Source organism: Borostomias antarcticus, assembly GCF_949987555.1.
Source record: "Borostomias antarcticus genome assembly, chromosome: 27".
Classification (NCBI taxonomy): domain Eukaryota; kingdom Metazoa; phylum Chordata; class Actinopteri; order Stomiiformes; family Stomiidae; genus Borostomias; species Borostomias antarcticus.
The window spans coordinates 316,041-335,365 of NC_140260.1; the positions used below are offsets into that span (position 1 = coordinate 316,041).

The 19,325-nt window shown below is 45.3% G+C and overlaps 1 protein-coding gene across 1 annotated transcript in view; it reads left to right on the plus strand.

Moving 5' to 3' along the window:
- The window catches only part of LOC311326407 (polyadenylate-binding protein 1-like), a gene marked incomplete at both ends in the record, with an annotated part of 39,091 nt that extends 20,000 nt beyond the window's left edge, over positions 1-19,091 (plus strand). The window contains one exon of the mRNA XM_084459300.1: positions 19,047-19,091. Coding sequence (XP_084315426.1) covers positions 19,047-19,091 — 45 coding nt within the window. The remainder of the gene's footprint in view (positions 1-19,046) is intronic.
- Between the last annotated feature and the right edge of the window lie 234 nt (positions 19,092-19,325).

Here is a 19,325-nt window from a genome sequence, read left to right on the forward strand (position 1 = left end):
TCTGCCTTCCTTCTCCCTAGTGCCTCTCTCTCTCCCTCCTATCTTCTAACCAGGTCCAGTGGATGCCCCACTGTCACCAGCAGACCTCCCGGAGTCCGATAGATACCCCCGTGTCTGCTGTGGATGTCGTAGCATGTCTGTAGAATGTTCTCTCTCCTATGATGCTTTTAGCCTCTCCTACTCTGAAATCTAATTTAATGTATTGCTTTATAAATGTTCTTGGCCGGTAGACAAACATACTCCTGGAGCTTGCTCGATCGCCTTGTTGAGAGGGGTCAGGGAAGAATTTTTACAGCTCACTTATCTGGCCCCCGGGTGATTACTGTTTTTTTGCTTCCCTCTGGAATATGTAGAGAGTGGGTCGTATGCCCACCTCCCTTGTTCTCTGTAAAGCGCATTGTGTTGCCTCTGGGTATGAAATGCGCTATACAAATAAAGCTTTGATTGATTGATTGATTGATTGATATGACATCACCACACATGTAAATGCAGACAACAGTATTGTATATACTAATATCTCACCCCCGGGATTATTTATTCAAAGCTATAGCATATACATAACACAGCGGGTATGTATATCCATAATAGCACATCACGGAGCCTGCAGCTACATTTCACTGTGAATTCCAAGATTGACTGTTAATGCCTACAAAGATGATTGAATTTGGTCATAACTCTTATTTCACTGAGGGCAAACCTCTCAACTTGCACAAGCTGAGAGTTGTGTTGTATCACTCAAAATAACAAAACGGACAGTGATCGGTATATATATATACACGCTACTTGTGTGTTAATTAAACCTTGAAAGATGGCCATTAAATGCAATGGACTTTTATTTTGTAATGTTTGAACACGTTTTTTCGCTTCCCGTGATGCTAGACTGGGCCACGTGACCAACAGACCACGTGATTTCATTTATCCATTTCACGGCTCGAAACCAAATAATGAATATAGTGATAGACAACTGTGGGCACATTCTTCAGTCCCAAAGGGAATAATGATAAAAGGAACGAGCCGAGAACCAAAAAAAGGCCATTTTGGAAGAGGTGTTTCCATTATTGGTTTAGACACAAAAAACAGAATTATGGTCGATTTACCGTTGGAATAAGGAATTATACGATGATACCCTGACCCTCCAGGCTTAAATTATAACACTGCACTCTCACTGCAAAATAATATAAACTGCACTGCAAAAGAATATAACTGCACTCTCACTGCAAAATAATATAAACTGCACTGCAAAAGAATATAACTGCACTCTCACTGCAAACGAAACATGCGCGTGTAAAACCAAAACTCCAAAACAACCGGCCTGCCACACCGTCTGAGATCAGGACACATCACTTTCCCTCTCCGAAAGCTTAGCTTCAGTTAATATAGGATTCATTCATTAACAATGGTTATGGTTAGCCATAGTTTGTGACAGGCTGTTGACATGCGACAGCCCTGAAAATGATGTTGAAGGGCATTCCAAACGAGCGTTATTTTGACACTCTACTCCCCATGCCCATTTTACACTATTGCCACCCAGTGGATATAATCGGAATTACACACTCTATTCAAGGAGGGGAATCGGGACAAAATGAGTTTGGTCGAGTTTTTATTACAGTGATTTGATCACGATTCAAAGACCAACCGTGCGGTAACAGTGCCAGCATCGTATATATAAGGAATACATTGATTATTTTGTATGTGGTTTTAAATGTTTAACTATGATTGGTGCATTTCATATATTCTGTAGGCTTAGTTGCCTTAGTCATATTAATTTTGTTATTTTTATTAAATTTTTTGCACAGGTCATAATAAGAAACTTATTTAACCTAACTATATAAATAGATAATACTTCTTCCTTGACTTGAGTCAGTCATGGCAATTCTAGAATTCAAGTTTGGCCATGACAGATTGTGTCACAATGATATGACATCATATTGGAACACAATCTATGACAGCCACATTCTAGTTCATAGTTACATTTTTCTCTGTCAGTGGTCAGTGACATTTTGAAGTGGTTGGTGTATGCAATGCAATCCAGTGCTCCTAACTTCTCCATGGCCTCCCTGTACGTTGGGGATCTGCACCCCGATGTGACAGAGGCCATGCTGTGTGATTTATTTAGCCCCATGGGGACACTCCATTCTATCCGGGTCTGTAGAGACAGGATCACCAGGCGCTCCTCAAGGTACGCATATGTCAACTTCCAGCAGCCAGCTGACGCCAAACGCGCTCTTGACACCTTGAGCCATGAAACAGTCATGGGCCGACAGCTCCGGATCACGTGGTCTCGACGCGACCGCACCCTGAGGGACAACGGAATTGGGAACGTCTTCCTGAAGGGTTTGGAGAAGTCCATCGACAGCCAGGCCCTGTATGACACCTTCTCCGCCTTCGGCACCATCCTCTCCTGTAAAGTGGAGAGTGACGAGAACGGCTCCAAGGGCTACGGCTTTGTGCACTTTGAGGCTCCGGAGGACGCTGAGAGGGCCATCAAGAGGATCAATGGCATGCTCCTCAACGGAAAAAAGGTGTTTGTTGGCCCTTTCAAATCCAGAAGAGTACGAGAGGCCGAGCTGGGCGACCAAATCAAACAGTGTACCGGCATCAGTCTCTACATAAAGAACTTGAAGGAAGAGATTGATGAGATGCGACTGAGGAAGGAGTTCTCTCCCTTTGGTACCATCATCAGTGCCAAAGTCGTGATGGAGCGCGGCCGCAGCAAGGGCTTTGGGTTTGTGTGTCTGTCCTCCCCTGAGGAGGCCACCCGGGCCATCGCAGGGATGAACGGACGCATCCTGGCCACCAAGCCCCTGTATGTGGCCCTGGCCCGGCCCAAGAAACAGCCACGGGTGTATCCAACCAACAGATACAGGCAGCGAATGTCCGTCAGGCGTGCCACGCCCAGCATGGAGATCAAACTGCCTGCACAGCCCTCTGGATCCTCCATGGCTGCCATCCCTCACGCGTCCATCCAGTGTGTCTCCGCCCAGACCACGGGCCCTCGTCCAACCTCGGCTCCTACAGCTCCTGCGCGTCCTGCTGTCTACCCGCTGGGCATTCGGGAGCGTGCGAGAGAATGGAGGTCTCGGACGACCTCCATTCTGGCTGCCACTCCACCACAGCAGCGGAAGCAGATGCTGGGTGAGTGTAGTGGTCTGGTTGACTGTTCACTGTTAATTGTCTGGTTCACTGCCAATTGCCTGACCCACACTTAAAGCCCTTGTAAAGACTGTGCCCCCAGTTAATTTCAATTAACTGTCCAATTTTCCCCTCAAGAACACAACATGGAGCCTTGGTCCAGCCCACACGGGACCATGTCGGGTTACCAAAAGGTAAGTAACCCCCCTAAAGGTTTACATTTCATATACCATGTAAGCAAAGTTAGTCAACTTTATCTGGTTTTGTACAGTCCTGGACCTACACCCACTCTCTATTGAGACCAGACAACTCTTTAATGTCAGGCCACTATAAAGGTTCTCAGGATCTTGTCATTTCTCAATATCCATACTCAATTTCTATAGCTGAGCTTAAGATGGAGAACCTCAAGCTCAGGATTTACTTACATACCATGAGCAATGAGCAAAGAAATTATTGGATTAGCTTCAATGACTTTCTTTTCATTAAAACAGAAAACTCCACCTCAGATGATCTCCTCAACAATTGAGGATGAGGTCAACGACCTAGCGCTGCAGCTGGAGGCCAAGCTGAGCCCCCCTCGCCCAAGGGAGAGTGGGAAGATGGGATTTTGGCCTTGTGTTGCCCCTGCGCCAACTCCATCTACTGACCTGGCACTGGAGGCAGAGGGCAGGCCTCTGAGGAAGGACAGAGAGACAGGGCACTCCTGCTCCTACATCCGTGCTCCTGTGAGTGCCTTTAAGCCTGCTCCCCCTGTGATGGCCTCTCCAACACTCGAGGAGGAGGTCAACGACTTGGCACTTCAGCTGGAGGCCAAGCTGAGCCCCCCTCGCCTCAGGGAGAGTGGGAAGACAGGTTTTTGGCCTTGTGTTGCCCCTACATCCACTGCAACAATTGGCCTGGCAATAGAGGCAGAGGGCAGGCCTCTGAGGAAGGACAGACAGACAGGGCACTCCTGCTCCTACATCCGTGCTCCTGTGAGTGCCCTTAAGGCCGCTCCACCTGTGATGGCCTCTCCAACATTCGAGGAGGAGGTCAACAACTTGGCACTTCAGATGGAGGCCAAGCTTGTGTTGAGCTGCCCTCTGGTCAGGGAGCAGGCTGGGGCTAACCCTCTGGTCAGGGAGCAGGCTGGGGCTAACCCTCCTCCTGCCAGTGGACCTGCCAGCACAACGCCTCACACCGTTGGTGCCTGTAAACCCACTCCACCTCTGATGGCCTCCCCAACAATCGAGGAGGAGGTCAACGACCTAGCGCTGCAGCTGGAGGCCAAGCTGAGCCTCCATCACCTCAGGGAGAGTGTCGCCCCAGCTGCCTCAACTCCACCGATGGGCCTGGCGCTGAAGGAGGAGGACAAGCCTCTGAGGACGGAGAGACAGACACGACACTCCTGCTCCTCCACCCGTGCTCTGAAAGGCTCTGGACGAACAACTCGTAGACAGGAATGGGGTGAGGTCAAAACAGCCTGGACAGCCATTTGTTTTTTGATGCTTTCCATTTTGCAGGTTAAACAATATTAATTTTGTGATTTCAGATCTGACGGACATTAACGTCCAGCTGAACCCTGCATCAGTGAGTTCGAGCTTCACTATTCAGCTGGGTGTTGCCCTTTCAGACGAGAAAAAGCTGGTAAAGTCTATCTATCTATCTATCTATCTATCTATCTATCTATCTATCTATCTATCTATCTGTCTGTCTGTCTGTCTGTCTGTCTGTCTGTCTGTCTGTCTGTCTTTCTGTCTGTGTGTGTGTCTGTCTGTCTGTCTGTCTGTCTGTCGTTCTATCGATCTATCAATTTATCTATCTGATATAATGTTCTGGGCTGAATTACACTGTCAGTGAGGATAATGCACTGAAAATCTTACTATTGTCTGTTTTGACAGATTTGACAGATCCAGTTTCGGATGTTCGCCTGCCTGTGCGGACAGTGCACACACACACACACACACACACACACACACACACACACCCACAGAACTACACACACACACACACACACACACACACACACACACACACACAGAACAACTACACCCCCCCCCCCCCCACAGACACACACACACACACAGAACTACACACACACACACACACACACACACACACCCAGAACAACTACACCCCCCCCCCGCCCACAGACACACACACACACACACACACAGAACAACAAAATACACGTGCACGTGCACACACGCACACATACAAACATTTGTATTCTCATGTTAGCTTTGACACTAGACATTTCTAACATAGCACATTTAAATCAAGGTTCAAGTCAAATTACCTTAAAACCTGAGGTCATTATTTTGCTAGTACACTGCGCTACCAAGTGTGCTTCATGTTCTGCTGGAATGTTACCCGAGTTGGTGGAATGTTTTCCAGAGCTCCAGACTTCTGTGTGGAGAGCTGTCCTTCTGGTTCCTGGTTGAAAGAAGGTTCTCCAGGGTTCTAGACTACTGTGTGGAGAGCTGATCTTCTGGCATCGTTCACATCCGTGCTACTCTCTGGTTGGGTCGTACATCAGCACCACTAATCTCTCCAGCAGTAACATTGACCCTCTACTGACCAGGGTTATAATAGTTTTGCTTTTTTCATTAGTTTTTCTTTTTATATCGTTTTAACTTTTTGTGTTCAATTTCAGTTTAGTTTTAATTAGTTTTTAAAGCAGATTTGCTAGTTTAGTTTATTTTTTGATAATTCTTAGTTTTAGTTTAGTTTTTATTAGTTTCAGTATTAGTTTTAGTTTTGTTTTTTTCGGCGCTAGCCTCGTGAGACCATCCTGATCTCGTGAGCTCATGTTGTTTCACTCTGTGCAAAACAAACCATCTGGCGCACGTCAGGTTACTTCTGCGCAGGGGCACAGCTAAATAAATAATGGAGGATAGATTTAATATCCACCCAAAATACTAGGCTTATGTATGAAATGAAAAAGACTAAAACTAAGGACATTTTCTCTACAATTTTAGTTTATTTTAGTTAGTTTTGTAAACACACAATACAGTTTTAGTTAGTTATCGTTTTTTTGTAAAGCCTAGTTTTTATTTTTATTTCAGTTAACTAAAATGTTTTTTCACACCTAGTTTTCGTTTTTTAGTTAGTTTTCGTTAACTATAATAACCTTGCTACTGACCTCACTGGGCATGTAGAAGAGTCCACTGAAAGCAGTGTTGACCTCTGAGGAACACGTCCACGTTGTCCAGGCGTCCTGTCAGACAGTGTAGATGTGTCCCAGCCTGTGAAAGGACTGGGTGGCTCAGACACTGGGTGGCATTCATAGTGGTAAAACATTTGGTGAACAGCTATGTACCGCGGGTGTATGTCTTTTTATTATGGCTTCATTCAGCATACGGCTCGTGATGTAGGTGTCGGCCTCTGGTGTCGGCTCAAACTTTTGGTACAGAGCTGTTCAACAAATGTTTTCTGAGTCTCCCAGTCCTTTCACAGGCTGGGACACGTCTGCACTGTCTGACAGAGGAAACAGGACACCTGGGGAATGTGGACGTGTTTCTCAGAGGTCAACGCTGCTTTAATTGATCTCCTCAGCATGTCCAGTGAGGTCAGTAGAGGGTCAATGCTACTGCTGGAGAGATTAGAGGTGCTGATGTACGACCCAACCAGAGAGTAGCACGGATGTGAACGATGACAGGAGAACAGCTCTCCACACAGAAGTCTAGAACCCTGGAGAACCTACTTTCAACCAGGATCCAGAAGATCAGCTCTTTACACAGAAGTCTAGAACCCTTGAGAACCTTCCTTCAACCAGGAACCAGAAGGACAGCTCTCCACACATAGGTCTCGAACTCTGGAGAACATCCCACCATCCTGGGTAACACTCCAGCAGAACATGAAGCACACTTGCTAGCACAACGTACTAGCAAAAGAATGACCTCAGGTTTTAAAGTAATTTGACCTGGACCTTGATCTAAATGTGCTAGGCTTTTCTCATACATTCCGTTACATTACTACATACTGCATTTGTTGTACTGAAATAAATATTTTCAACAATATAGCCTAGATTTGTCTATGTGTTTTTGTGCATGGCTGTAAGCCAGCGTTAGTATAGTATAGCAGTTGTCCGGTTATCACTCCCTCCCTCCGTCACTCTGGACAATGTTGGCCTGCAGTTCTCTGTTGGCACCACAAGAGGCAGTAGTCCCAGCACACCAAAATCAAGAAGGACACCAAAACCACCGCCGATCTCCACTGCACAAATAGAGTAGTGGTGAGAGCATTGGACTCCCACCCTGGAGACTGGGGTTGAAGACCCGGTGGGGATGACTTTATGGGACTATACCCCAAACCTCCACATGTTCATCCTTTCACTCCAACCTTTACCCCTTGCCTTATAGGTCAGATTCTGTCCCAACCCCAACCCTTATTCTAACCCCAACCCACACTAGGGACTGGAAGAAGGACACCAAAACCAATTTGCTGATCTCCACTGCACAAGTAGAGTAGTGGTGAGAGCATTGGACTCCCACCCAGGAGACCGGGGTTCCCGGTGGGGATGACTTTATGTTGGGGATGCCGCCCATGTTGAGGATGATGCATTACATCTTAAATGGTGTTGAGAGACTCGCGTTGAGGAATCTGATTAGCGAGAGAACATTTACGCTGAGTTATTAACTATGGCAAATTTTAAACTTTAAAACATGTAAATAAAACATGTAAATAATGTAATGAAATGTAATGCATCATCCCCAACATGGGCGGCAGCAGTGAGTAGGCTAAACAAAGCGGAGAGCGCCGAATCGCCAGTAGAAGAAGACAGTCGATGCGCTGTGGATATTAGACATTTAAGTGTACAAATTTGCCTTTTATTTGAAAGGTGGGGGATTACAAACTGTAGCGACCTCGGAGAAAGGGCTTTCATCTTTCCAACGATGTTTTTACTTTGGTGAGTAACGAAACGGTTTTGTCTGTAGACTCGGACGAGCGGGCCGAGGAAGCGCATTCATAGGTAAATTGCATTGAGAGTAACAGGGCGTTATCTGTAGGATATCGCCCTGGACCAGGTCTACGACAACTCGTGCTCAAACACCACAACGCCTTTTATCAAACTGAAATAGCCCTGCCAGTGCTAACCTCTGGGCTACTGTATTTAACATAATAACATCGCATTCATAAGCCATCGTTCTGACACCATAAGGGGAAGCTTGTCAACGACATGCGACAACAGGTCCTTATCTCTCACATACCTTGAGATGTCGTATGTCCACACCAAGGTTATTATAGTTAACGAAAACTAACTAAAAAACGAAAACTAGGTGTGAAAAAACATTTTAGTTAACTGAAATAAAAATAAAAATTAGGCTTTACAAAAAAACGATAACTAACTAAAACTGTATTGTGTGTTTACAAAACTAACTAAAATAAACTAAAATTATTGAGAAAATGTCCTTAGTTTTAGTCTTTTTCATTTCATACATAAGCCTAGTATTTTGGGTGGATATGAAATCTATCCTCCATTTTTCTTTAGCTGTGCCCCTGCGCAGAAGTAACCTGACGTGCGCCAGATGGTTTGTTTCACACAGAATGAAATAATGTGAGCTCACAAGATCAGGATGGTCTCACGAGGCTAGCGCAGAAGAAAAAAAAACTAAAACTAATACTGAAAATAATAAAAACTAAACTAAAACTAAGCATTTAAAAAAAAAAAAAAAACTAAACTAAACTAGCAAACCTGCTTTAAAACTAATCAAAACTAAACTGAAATTGAAAACAAAAAGTTAAAACGATATAAAATAAAAACTAATGAAAAAAGCAAATCTATTATAACCTTGGTCCACACCAAGGATTGAACTCACAACCTTCCCGTGATAGGCAGGAGGTATAATATGGAGGTATAATATAAACAGTGCACTATCCACTCAGCCACCACTGACCTGGGAATTCTGTGGAGTCTTTTTGTTTTGATGTTCTTGGACCACTGCCTCTTGTGGTAGCAACAATGGAACTGCAGGTCAATAACACGACGGAAAGAGGAAGGGAGCGACAAATAGGATTCCCTCTTCTTGGTGTGTCGGCTTACAGCCAACACACAAAAAGTTATGTATCCAATTGTATCCAGTTCTTTTTAAATGTCAAGTTCTCTGCCATCTTGGGACACATGCACCATACACACATGTGAAATATCGAACCAGCCTTTGCTCGTTGAACGGAGTTTATGGAGTTTCATGGGATAAAGTCGCATGGTGACATGGCTACTTTTCTACTAGACCGGTAAGCTAGCTAACTAGCTATTGTTATCTTTCTTGGAATCTGCATAGCCAGACCTAACGTTATCTCCAAACTACTGCATCTAACGTAACTTATTACATGGCACTCTGAAATACTTGATTGTGGTTACTGATTAGTGTAACGTTATGTTCCTCTCGGAGTGAAGATCTTATCACAGTATGACTGAAACAGTGCATTCTCTGGCAATTTGGCAACCAATACGTTGTGTTGTTGCAGTTCTTTTCTTTAGACACTAGATGGGGAAATAATCCACATACAACATATTATACCTTTAAGTGCTGTAATAATTAAAATAAAAAAGTTTCTGGGATGTGTTCCCAACAGTATATTGTTTGTTCTAGATACCCCACTCTCTTGAACATTTGTTCTATTATATGTTAGATGTTTGTATTTTTATACATGTAAAACACTAACTACCTAAATGCGCTTTCAAAACCACTGTCGCACCCACATTAGGACTATTTATTTTCAATAAAGAGCCTATAGGCCGCGCGCTCTGTGCCGCTCCTTGCTGAGGTGATCGGAAGCGTGAAGGGATTTTTTCTTCAGTGAGCGGAATGATGTTACAACGAAAGATAGGTAGGCTATTGACGCTCAAATATTACCATACCACCGTGAATTACCAATTCACCATTGAATTGGGCCAAACACTGGTGCTGGCACCTAGGCCTACTCCTCAAAATGCCTAGCCTACCTTCCCTGATGACAACTAGCGGATCCTATAACCTAATATATCAATAACATTTTCCAGATGGGCATACAACGATTTTTGAAGAGGAAGAGAGAGGAGAATGATGAGACCAGTCAGGTAGGTTATTGCCGGCTAGCCATGATTCACACCGGGGGATTAAGGAACAAGGCAAACTACCTGTAGTAAGCTAACAGTTTTGCCCGCTTCCCAGGGACCAGTAAACTCTGTTCGGCCAAGAGGAATGCCTCATGCAGTTGTCTGATCGGACAAGTAAAAAATGAATATGATAAATTGGCCTTGTGTTACTAACGTTACTTAACGTTATCTGAAAATAAAATCTTCAAGCGAGCGTTGTCAAGGAGACATCTACCTACTACTGTAGAGGGCCTCCGGTGTCTACTGTAGAGCACCTCTGTTACGCGCCTCTGGTGTCTACTGTAGAGGACCTCTGGTGTCTACAGCGCCTCTGGTGTCACTGGTCAGAGCATTGGACTCCCACCTGGGAGACCGGGGTTCAAGACCCGGTGGGGATGACTTTATGTTATCATCAGTGTAACTGCTTTAGCCACTGACCGCTACCATTAATGTTATGGAAGCTTCTGCTAGTTGTTGTGAGCTCATGGGCCAACTATCCCGCTCTTATTGTGCTGGATTAGCTTTGGAAGCATTGGAACTGATGTGTCCAGGCGACAAGACCTATCTTAATGTATCAGACCTTATTTCATGTCATTTCAATTCACAGCTATTTCAGTGGCATGGCTAGCTTCCATCCTAACAGTCCTGAACAGAAACAAGCCAGCCACGCACATAAACCAGGCTGGACCTGGTTTGGGTAATATGTAGTGTATACTGTATAGTACACTAGATGTAGCAGGCACAATCTGGATGTAGCATGCTGCATCTGGCGTAGCCTACTTAAAAGAACCAGAAGCACCCAACAGAGGGAGGAGCTGGTTACTGGGTTCAACAGAGGGAGGAGCTGGTTACTGGGTTCAATAGCGAATTGCGCTGCCACCACCTTTTATTAACCGGTGGGGTCCGGCGTCAGAACACACACACACCACACAGGCGTTAGAAAAAGGACATGGCTTTATTAATCATTTCATTTCAAATGCACACATCAGCATCGGGATGCTCCCCAAACCCCCTATAGCTGCCCCATCCCCAGGCGCTCCAGGCTTAAATTATAACACTGCACTCTCACTGCAAAATAATATAAACTGCACTGCAAAAGAATATAACTGCACCCTCACTGCAAAATAATATAAACTGCACTGCAAAAGAATATAACTGCACTCTCACTGCAAAATAATATAAACTGCACTGCAAAAGAATATAACTGCACTCTCACTGCAAACGAAACATGCGCGTGTAAAACTAAAACTCCAAAACAACCGGCCTGCCACACCGTCTGAGATCAGGACACATCACTTTCCCTCTCCGAAAGCTTAGCTTCAGTTAATATAGGATTCACTCATTAACAATGGTTATGGTTAGCCATAGTTTGTGACAGACTGTTGACATGCGACAGCCCTGAAAATGATGTTGAAGGGCATTCCAAACGAGCGTTATTATGACACTCTACTCCCCATGCCCATTTTACAGCATTGCCACCCAGTGGATATAATCGGAATTACACACTCTATTCAAGGAGGGGAATCAGGACAAAATGAGTTTGGTCGAGTTTTTATTACAGTGATTTGATCACGATTCGAAGACCAACCGTGCGGTTACAGTGCCAGCATTGTATATATAAGGAATACATTGATTATTTTGTATGTGGTTTTAAATGTTTAACTATGATTGGTGCATTTCATATATTCTGTAGTCTTAGTTGCATAGTCATTCATTTTGTTATTTTAAATTTATTTTTTGCACAGGTCATAATAAGAAACTTATTTAACCTAACTATATAAATAGTTAATACTTCTTCCTTGACTTGAGTCAGTCATGGCAATTCTAGAATTCAAGTTTGGCCATACTGTAACAGATTGTGTCACAATGATATGACATCATATTGGAACACAATCTATGACAGCCACATTCTAGTTCATAGTTCCATTTTTCTCTGTCAGTGGTCAGTGACATTTTGAAGTGGTTGGTGTATGCAATGCAATCCAGTGCTCCTAACTTCTCCATGGCCTCCCTGTACGTTGGGAATCTGCACCCCGACGTGACAGAGGCCATGCTGTGTGATTTATTTAGCCCCATGGGGATGATCCATTCTATCCGGGTCTGTAGAGACAGGATCACCAGGCGCTCCTCAAGGTACGCATATGTCAACTTCCAGCAGCCAGCTGACGCCAAACGTGCTCTTGACACCTTGAGCTACGACACCGTCATGGGCCGACAGCTCCGGATCACGTGGTCTCGACGCGACCGCACCCTGAGGGACAACGGAATTGGGACCGGCATCAGTCTCTACATAAAGAACTTGAAGGAAGAGATTGATGAGATGCGACTGAGGAAGGAGTTCTCTCCCTTTGGTACCATCATCAGTGCCAAAGTCGTGATGGAGCGCGGCCGCAGCAAGGGCTTTGGGTTTGTGTGTCTGTCCTCCCCTGAGGAGGCCACCCGGGCCATCGCAGGGATGAACGGACGCATCCTGGCCACCAAGCCCCTGTATGTGGCCCTGGCCCGGCCCAAGAAACAGCCACGGGTGTATCTAACCAACAGATACAGGCAGCGAATGCCCGTCAGGCGTGCCACGCCCAGCATGGAGATCAAACTGCCTGCACAGCCCTCTGGATCCTCCATGGCTGCCATCCCTCACGCGTCCATCCAGTGTGTCTCCGCCCAGACCACGGGCCCTCGTCCAACCTCGGCTCCTACAGCTCCTGCGCGTCCTGCTGTCTACCCGCTGGGCATTCGGGAGCGTGCGAGAGAATGGAGGTCTCGGACGACCTCCATTCTGGCTGCCACTCCACCACAGCAGCGGAAGCAGATGCTGGGTGAGTGTAGTGGTCTGGTTGACTGTTCACTGTTAATTGTCTGGTTCACTGCCAATTGCCTGACCCACACTTAAAGCCCTTGTAAAGACTGTGCCCCCAGTTAATTTCAATTAACTGTCCAATTTTCCCCTCAAGAACACAACATGGAGCCTTGGTCCAGCCCACACGTGACCATGTCGGGTTACCAAAAGGTAAGTAACCCCCCTAAAGGTTTACATTTCATATACCATGTAAGCATAGTTAGTCAACTTTATCTGGTTTTGTACAGTCCTGGACCTACACCCACTCTCTATTGAGACCAGACAACTCTTTAATGTCAGGCCACTATAAAGGTTCTCAGGATCTTGTCATTTCTCAATATCCATAGTCAATTTCTATAGCTGAGCTTAAGATGGAGAACCGCAAGCTCAGGATTTACTTACATACCATGAGCAATGAGCAAAGAAATTATTGGATTAGCTTCAATGACTTTCTTTTCATTAAAACAGAAAACTCCACCTCAGATGATCTCCTCAACAATTGAGGATGAGGTCAACGACCTAGCGCTGCAGCTGGAGGCCAAGCTGAGCCCCCCTCGCCCAAGGGAGAGTGGGAAGATGGGATTTTGGCCTTGTGTTGCCCCTGCGCCAACTCCACCTACTGACCTGGCACTAGAGGCAGAGGGCAGGCCTCTGAGGAAGGACAGAGAGACAGGGCACTCCTGCTCCTACATCCGTGCTCCTGTGAGTGCCCTTAAGCCTGCTCCCCCTGTGATGGCCTCTCCAACACTCGAGGAGGAGGTCAACGACTTGGCACTTCAGCTGGAGGCCAAGCTGAGCCCCCCTCGCCTCAGGGAGAGTGGGAAGACAGGTTTTTGGCCTTGTGTTGCCCCTACATCCACTGCAACAATTGGCCTGGCAATAGAGGCAGAGGGCAGGCCTCTGAGGAAGGACAGACAGACAGGGCACTCCTGCTCCTACATCCGTGCTCCTGTGAGTGCCCTTAAGCCTGCTCCACCTGTGATGGCCTCTCCAACACTCGAGGAGGAGGTCAACAACTTAGCACTTCAGATGGAGGCCAAGCTTGTGTTGAGCTGCCCTCTTGTCAGGGAGCAGGCTGGGGCTAACCCTCTGGCTAGGGAGCAGGCTGGGGCTAACCCTCCTCCTGCCAGTGGACCTGCCAGCACAACGCCTCACACCGTTGGTCCCAGTAAACCCACTCCACCTCTGAAGGCCTCCCCAACAATCGAGGAGGAGGTCAACGACCTAGCGCTGCAGCTGGAGGCCAAGCTGAGCCTCCATCACCTCAGGGAGAGTGTCGCCCCAGCTGCCTCAACTCCACCGATGGGCCTGGCGCTGAAGGAGGAGGACAAGCCTCTGAGGACGGAGAGACAGACACGACACTCCTGCTCCTCCACCCGTGCTCTGAAAGGCTCTGGACGAACAACTCGTAGACAGGAATGGGGTGAGGTCAAAACAGCCTGGACAGCCATTTGTTTTTTGATGCTTTCCATTTTGCAGGTTAAACAATATTAATTTTGTGATTTCAGATCTGACGGACATTAACGTCCATCTGAATCCTGCATCAGTGAGCTCGAGCTTCACTATTCAGCTGGGTGTTGCCCTTCAGACGAGAAAAAGCTGGTAAAGTCTATCTATCTATCTATCTATCTGTCTGTCTGTCTGTCTGTCTGTCTGTCTGTCTGTCGATCTATCAATTTATTTATCTGATATAATGTTCTGGGCTGAATTACACTGTCAGTGAGGATAATGCACTGAAAATCTTACTATTGTCTGTTTTGACAGATTTGACAGATCCAGTTTCGGATGTTCGCCTGCCTGTGCGGACAGTGCACACACACACACACACACACACACACACATACACACACACACACACACACACACACACACACACACACACAGAACTACACACACACACACACACACAGAACAACTACACCCCCCCCCCCCCCCCACAGACACACACACACACACACACACACACAGAACAAAAACATACACGTGCACACACACACACACACACATACAAACATTTGTATTCTCATGTTAGCTTTGACACCTAGACATTTCTAACATAGCACATTTAGATCAAGGTCCAAGTCAAATTACCTTAAAACCTGAGGTCATTATTTTGCTAGTACACTGCGCTACCAAGTGTGCTTCATGTTCTGCTGGAATGTTACCCGAGTTGGTGGAATGTTTTCCAGAGCTCCAGACTTCTGTGTGGAGAGCTGTCCTTCTGGTTCCTGGTTGAAAGAAGGTTCTCAAGGGTTCTAGACTTCTGTGTGAAGGGCTCTTCTTCTGGTTCCTGTTTGAAGGTAGGTTCTCCAGGGTTCTAGACTACTGTGTGGAGAGCTGTTCTCCTGGCATCGTTCACATCCGTGCTACTCTCTGGTTGGGTCGTACATCAGCACCACTAATCTCTCCAGCAGTAACATTGACCCTCTACTGACCAGGGTTATAATAGTTTTGCTTTTTTTATTAGTTTTTATTTTTATATTGTTTTAACTTTTTGTGTTCAATTTCAGTTTAGTTTTAATTAGTTTTTAAAGCAGATTTGCTAGTTTAGTTTTTAGTTTTTGATAATGCTTAGTTTTAGTTTATTTTTTATTAGTTTCAGTATTAGTTTTAGTTTTTTTCTTCTGCGCTAGCCTTGTGAGACCATCCTGATCTCGTGAGCTCATGTTGTTTCACTCTGTGCAAAACAAACCATCTGGACCACGTCAGGTTACTTCTGCGCAGGGGCACAGCTAAATAAATAATGGAGGATAGATTTAATATCCACCCAAAATACTAGGCTTATGTATGAAATGAAAAAGACTAAAACTAAGGACATTTTCTCTACAATTTTAGTTTATTTTAGTTAGTTTTGTAAACACACAATACAGTTTTAGTTAGTTATCGTTTTTTTGTAAAGCCTAGTTTTTATTTTTATTTCAGTTAACTAAAATGTTTTTTCACACCTAGTTTTCGTTTTTTAGTTAGTTTTCGTTAACTATAATAACCTTGCTACTGACCTCACTGGGCATGTAGAAGAGTCCACTGAAAGCAGTGTTGACCTCTGAGGAACACGTCCACGTTGTCCAGGCGTCCTGTCAGACAGTGTAGATGTGTCCCAGCCTGTGAAAGGACTGGGTGGCTCAGACACTGGGTGGCATTCATAGTGGTAAAACATTTGGTGAACAGCTATGTACCGCGGGTGGATGTCTTTTTATTATGGCTTCATTCAGCATACGGCTCGTGATGTAGGTGTCGGCCTCTGGTGTCGGCTCAAACTTTTGGTACAGAGCTGTCCAACAAATGTTTTCTGAGTCTCCCAGTCCTTTCACAGGCTGGGACACGTCTGCACTGTCTGACAGAGGAAACAGGACACCTGGGGAATGTGGACGTGTTTCTCAGAGGTCAACGCTGCTTTAATTGATCTCCTCAGCATGTCCAGTGAGGTCAGTAGAGGGTCACTGTTACTGCTGGAGAGATTAGAGGTGCTGATGTACGACCCAACCAGAGAGTAGCACGGATGTGAACGATGCCAGGAGAACAGCTCTCCACACAGTAGTCTAGAACCCTGGAGAACCTACTTTCAACCAGGATCCAGAAGATCAGCTCTTTACACAGAAATCTAGAACCCTTGAGAACCTTCCTTCAACCAGGAACCAGAAGGACAGCTCTCCACACAGAGGTCTCGAACTCTGGAGAACATCCCACCATCCTGGGTAACACTCCAGCAGAACATGAAGCACACTTGCTAGCACAACGTACTAGCAAAAGAATGACCTCAGGTTTTAAAGTAATTTGACCTGGACCTTGATCTAAATGTGCTAGGCTTTTCTCATACATTCCGTTACATTACTACATACTGCATTTGTTGTACTGAAATAAATATTTTCAACAATATAGCCTACATTTGTCAATGTGTTTTTGTGCGTGGCTGTAAGCCAGCGTTAGTATAGTATAGCAGTTGTCCGGTTATAACTCCCTCCCTCCGTCACTCTGGACAATGTTGGCCTGCAATTCTCTGTTGGCAACACAAGAGGCAGTAGTCCCAGCACACCAAAATCAAGAAGGACACCAAAACCACCGCCCATCTCCACTGCACAAATAGAGTAGTGGTGAGAGCATTGGACTCCCACCCTGGAGACTGGGGTTGAAGACCCGGTGGGGATGACTTTATGGGACTATACCCCAAACCTCCACATGTTCATCCTTTCACTCCAACCTTTACCCCTTGCCTTATAGATCAGATCCTGTCCCAACTCCAACCCATATTCTAATCCCAACCCACACTAGGGATTGGAAGAACAACACCAAAACCAATTCGCTGATCTCCACTGCACAAGTAGAGTAGTGGTCAGCACGGCTTAAAAAACGAAATTATTTTTCAATCGGTTCGCTCCGAGCAGAACCAGCATATTTAACGTTTCCATTCTCATGTTCCGCCACCAACATAGCGTTCTTGAACCGGTTAAGAACGAAAAATAACGTTCCGTTCACCGTTCCGGGGGTGTTAGCCTATTACGACTCTATAGGCCTACAGTATTTCTTGTAAGGTATAACCTAATCAACAAGTCTAGGGTTGTGGTGGCCTTATTGCCAACAATATTAGTCTTGGTGATGTGTGCTGTAGTGTAGCCTTGTTGATTATTTTACAAGAAATACGCAACATTAGTCCTATTCCCGTATGCCCTTAATCCACACCACATAAAACTATGCGCAGGTTTATCATAAGTCATTATCATAGCTCATCATCCTTTTTAAAATATTTTCTTGTACTGTTGCTGCAAGCTATTTTATTCTGCGCCTGTAGGCCTATTGTTTGTTTTTATTTCGTTTTATAATGTTTTATGTCATTTATAAATAATTAGTCACCTCATTCATTCATCTGTGCAATCCCTATTGTTTATGCTGCGTTCCTTTAGTATGGGAGCTCCGGATTTGGCGCCTATACGCCTAATACATAGCCTATCGTCTGACATCCACGGTCTTTAATATTATTGTAATTTAACTTATGCTATTCAATGATCAGGGTTGCACGGCACATTGTCACTAAAGTGTGCTCATATTAATTAATGTAGCCTAATCATTTGGTTTGTGAAAGTCAAGACCTGACGGAAATCTGTGCAACAATAGGCTATGACTAGATTCCAAGAGGCGCGCTTGCTTTCACAGCCTAATTGCCGAGTTGAACTCTGAAGGAGGCAGACCAGTAAATTCGCAAAACATAGGTTTATGCATCCTAGTATAGATACTAGTATACATCCAAGCAACTGTCACAAAGTACTCTGTGTTTTTGTTTTTTTTTATACAATTTTTATTGGAATTTTCCTTTTTTATGACAAAGACAAACATACAAGACATCATACAACACAAAATCTATAGAAATACAATACAAGACACAAACAATACAATGCAAATAATACAAACATAATACGATACAAGGACAGAAAACTCATCCATTCATCAAAACACAAACCCATTCCTTATCCCCTACCCCAACCCTTTCCCCAGGTATCACATGACCCTAACCCCAACCCTTTCCCCAGGTATCACATGACCCTAACCCCAACCCTTTCCCCAGGTATCACATGACCCTAACCCCAACCCTTTCCCCAGGTATCACATGACCCTAACCCCAACCCTTTCCCCAGGTATCACATGACCCTAACCCCAACCCCAGGTATCACATGACCCTAACCCCAACCCTTTCCCCAGGTATCACATGACCCTAACCCCAACCCCAGGTATCACATGACCCTAACCCCAACCCTTTCCCCAGGTATCACATGACCCTAACCCTAAACCTAACCCCAACCCTATCCCCAGGTATCACATGACCCTAACCCTAACCCCAACCCTATCCCCAGGTATCACATGACCCTAACCCCAACCCCAGGTATCACATGACCCTAACCCCAACCCTTTCCCCAGGTATCACATGACCCTAACCCTATCCCCAGGTATCACATGACCCTAACCCTAACCCCAACCCTTTCCCCAGGTATCACATGACCCTAACCCTAACCCCAACCCTTTCCCCAGGTATCACATGATAGGGATCCAAACCTACAGGTCTGGATCGCTTAAAGAAGGACCGGTTTTGACACAGCAGCAGTGTTTTTACATGCCAAACAAATTGATCATTTATCCCCCAATGTATCCACAGATAAATAAACACTAGAGATAGAGTAGAGATATGTACATTTACATGTCTATAGTAAACGATTAATCCTTTCTGATAGACTAGCCCAACAAAGGATGTTTCTGGAGTTGGCACCACGTAGTCGAGCAGTGGGGAGCTCTAACTGGGCAATATCTCTA